At 26.6% G+C, this 3,253-nt stretch overlaps 1 protein-coding gene across 1 annotated transcript; it reads right to left on the bottom strand.

Moving 5' to 3' along the window:
* Nucleotides 1–614: 614 nt before the first annotated feature.
* On the bottom strand, nucleotides 615–3,095 carry PGO_004610 (tryptophan-rich antigen; the record flags this gene model as incomplete). The annotated part of the gene is made up of 2 exons (XM_028691510.1): nucleotides 615–2,741; nucleotides 2,919–3,095. 2 exons carry the CDS (start codon nucleotides 3,093–3,095, stop codon nucleotides 615–617), a joined length of 2,304 nt encoding a protein of 767 aa, XP_028547311.1.
* Nucleotides 3,096–3,253: the final 158 nt, after the last annotated feature.

Below are 3,253 nucleotides of genomic sequence, written 5' to 3'. Positions count from 1 at the left end.
AAAAAAAAAAAAAGGTAATGTAGGGGACACATAAAAAAAAATCAATATAGTATACAAAAATACTTTCAGAAAAGACACCAGGAAGAATGCTGTTTTAATATATATTTATAGCACATAATGTGAGACAAAAAATTGTAATTATTTATGGCTATACTATTTTTTAAATATTATGGTAATATTAAATAAGAAAGTGTACTATTTATCATTGACCAAATTTAACCCCAAATATATTTGGAGTTTATTTCTAATAAGAATTGCGTTTTTATTTTATTTTTATTTTTTTAATTGTGTAAATATATATGCATATCTACGTCATATTATTGAAGTTATGTTATCTTATTTTTAACAATTTTTTATATATTTTTTCATTCTTCTACCTTTTTACTGCTTTTTTATAACCACAGTATTTGCCATTTTAAGGAAGAACCATTAATATTGCTAAAAACAAAAGAATTCACGCTTGGTGTTTTTTATGAGCTCTATTTTTATATTCACCACCCATATGAAACTCTTTGGTTACGGTATTATTTGTTTCACTATCAATAAGCAAAGAAAGCAGTGTTATATCATGTTTGTAAAATAATTTCCTAACTTTTATTTATTTCATTATTTTGTTATAAAGCTTGACCATTTTGATCCTTGATCCATACGGTCCACTGTTTGTCATTTATCCATTTGTTAATGAAAGACACGAATTTTTGATTATATAAAACACGCCTATCCTTTTTCCATTTTGACCATTTATCCCATTTATTATTTATATATAATTTTTCTTTCCCCTTTACCCAATTAGCCCAATCTTCCTTTTCTTTATTTGTCCTTTCTTTCCATTTGTTCCATCTTTTATTCTTTTTTAAATGTAAGATATGTGTAAATTTCGTTGATTTCCAATTTTCAAAGGTTTCATCTTCCTTATGTTTCCAATCAACAGATAACCATTGAATCATTCTTTCATTTTTCCATTGGTTCCATTCTTTAGAAACCCAACCTTCCAAAAAGGTTTCTTTCTCATTAAACCATTTATTTAAATCTGTTTCCATATGTTTTTTTCCATCTGTTTTAGTCCATTGTTCCCATTCACTATCATTCCATGTTGATGCATTTTTCATGGCATACACTTTAAATTCAGTGTCATCATTTTCTTTAAAATTCATCCACTTATTCTGCATATTTACAAGCCATTGTTCTAATTCTTTCTCCCTTTTTTCAAGCCATCTATTTTTTTTGTTCTCGATGCTTGTGTTAAATAGTTTCCAATCCTCCTCGGTCTTAATTAACCAATTGTCCCATTCTTTCTTTTTCCATTCATCGGATTTACCATCATCAGAGTCATCGTCATTTACATCATATTCACTTTTATAAATGGTATCTAATGATATTGCCCTTCTTATGTCTTTTTTTTTGTCCTTTTCACTTCTTATTTCTTTTTTAGGGTCCTTTATGTCTTTTATCGCTTCTTTTTTAACATCGTCTTTCTTAATAGCACCTTTTTTAATACCTTCCTTTTTCACATCTTCCTTTTTAATTTCTCCCTTTTTCACATCATCCTTTTTAATTTCTTCCTTTTTCACATCATCCTTTTTAATTTCTTCCTTTTTCACATCCTCCTTTTTAATTTCACCCTTTTTCACATCTTCCTTTTTAGTTTCATCCTTTTTCACATCTTCCTTTTTAATTTCTCCTTTTTTCGCATCTACCTTTTCTCGTATTATTTCTTTTTGTACTTTCTTTGCGCCTGCATCCTTTTTATCGTCGTTTATTACTGTTTTATTATAATCTTTTTCATCCATTTTTGATACATCTTCTGTTGAATTATTTTGAGTATTTTCTTCATGTTCCTTTAATTTATATTTATTAACGCGTTTTTTGTTTATTTCTTGTGCAGCTTCTTGGGAATTACTATTCGTTTTTCTATTTTCATTATTATCTCCATCAACTTTTTTTATATTAATACTTGTACTTTGGGCTTCATTGTCATGTACTTCGTTTTTTATTTGGTTATATAATAATACGCTTTCATGAACATACTTTTCATCTTCTTTTTCATTCTTATTTATACTTTCTTTCCCACCTTTTTCTATATCAAGAGTAATATTCTTTGTGTTCAAAATATGTCCTTTTTTATTCTTAATATCTCCGTTTCCTTCTTTTAAAACGTCATCATCCTTTATGTCATTATCCAGAACTTCGTCTTCTTCATTTATTCTATATATGTGCGTTTCTATTTTTTCAAAATATGATGCCTTTCCTGGATTCATTTCCATATTGTCATTTTCTTGCAAAAAATAATATTTTTCTTCTTCTTCTTTTGAATTATTATCATTTGTTTCACTTTTATTATTTTTTATTCTCTCATCTACTTTATTGTAACCTGTCTCTTTGCCTAAAATATTTTTATCTATATTATTTTCTATTTTACGATTTATACTTACATTTTCAATATTTTGTTCAAGTTCTTTGATTTCATTATTATATTTTTTTTTTACATCTTCACATTTTTTGTCATTTTCTTTTTCCTTATCATTAACTGTTTCTTCCTCCAAAGGAATGTATTCTCCACCATATTTTTTTTCATTGTCATTTGTGTATATATTGCTAAGAGAATAATTAAATTTTCCTCCTATTCCATTTTGTAATACAGTATTTTCCTTTTCATCTGAATTGTCTAGATAAACTTGGCCAGATATTATTGCATTTAATGTGTTGTTATCTAATGTGTTATTCAATTTTTTGAACACAGTCTAAAAAAAAAAAAAAAAAGATTTAAAAGATGTTTGAAAATGTACAAGCATAAATAAGAATGTACGCTCATCATATATATGCATACACATATTTGGTCAACGAAATCATAATTCAACTATCTCTTGAGTAGTATACAAAATTGTGAATACATAACAATGTTTTCTCATATATCTTACTGGAAATGTGTGCTTTAATATAATATAAATAGAAAAAATCAAAAAGGACAAATGTGCACAAGTCTTCAGAAATGATTTATTAACGCAAAATAGGATATCCCCTTTAGGAACTTCTAATGCTGAAAATGATGAACTCTCCTCCCCAACGATGTTATCTAATTCATTCTCTGATCCCATCTTTTTCGATTATTTTATGTATAAAAAAAATAATCCTTTTCAATAATTATAAATTCCAATACCTTTAAGTTATAAGGGGAATTATGTTTTGTTGCCTTAAAATAGTTGACATTCTTTCCATATTTCTTTATAGGTTCTTTTTGTTAAAGAAAAAAAAA

The sequence above is a fragment of the Plasmodium gonderi genome (genome assembly GCF_002157705.1).
Source record: "Plasmodium gonderi DNA, contig: Pgo-contig_1050, whole genome shotgun sequence".
Taxonomy (NCBI): domain Eukaryota; phylum Apicomplexa; class Aconoidasida; order Haemosporida; family Plasmodiidae; genus Plasmodium; species Plasmodium gonderi.
This window is presented reverse-complemented; position numbering and strand designations above follow the sequence as displayed.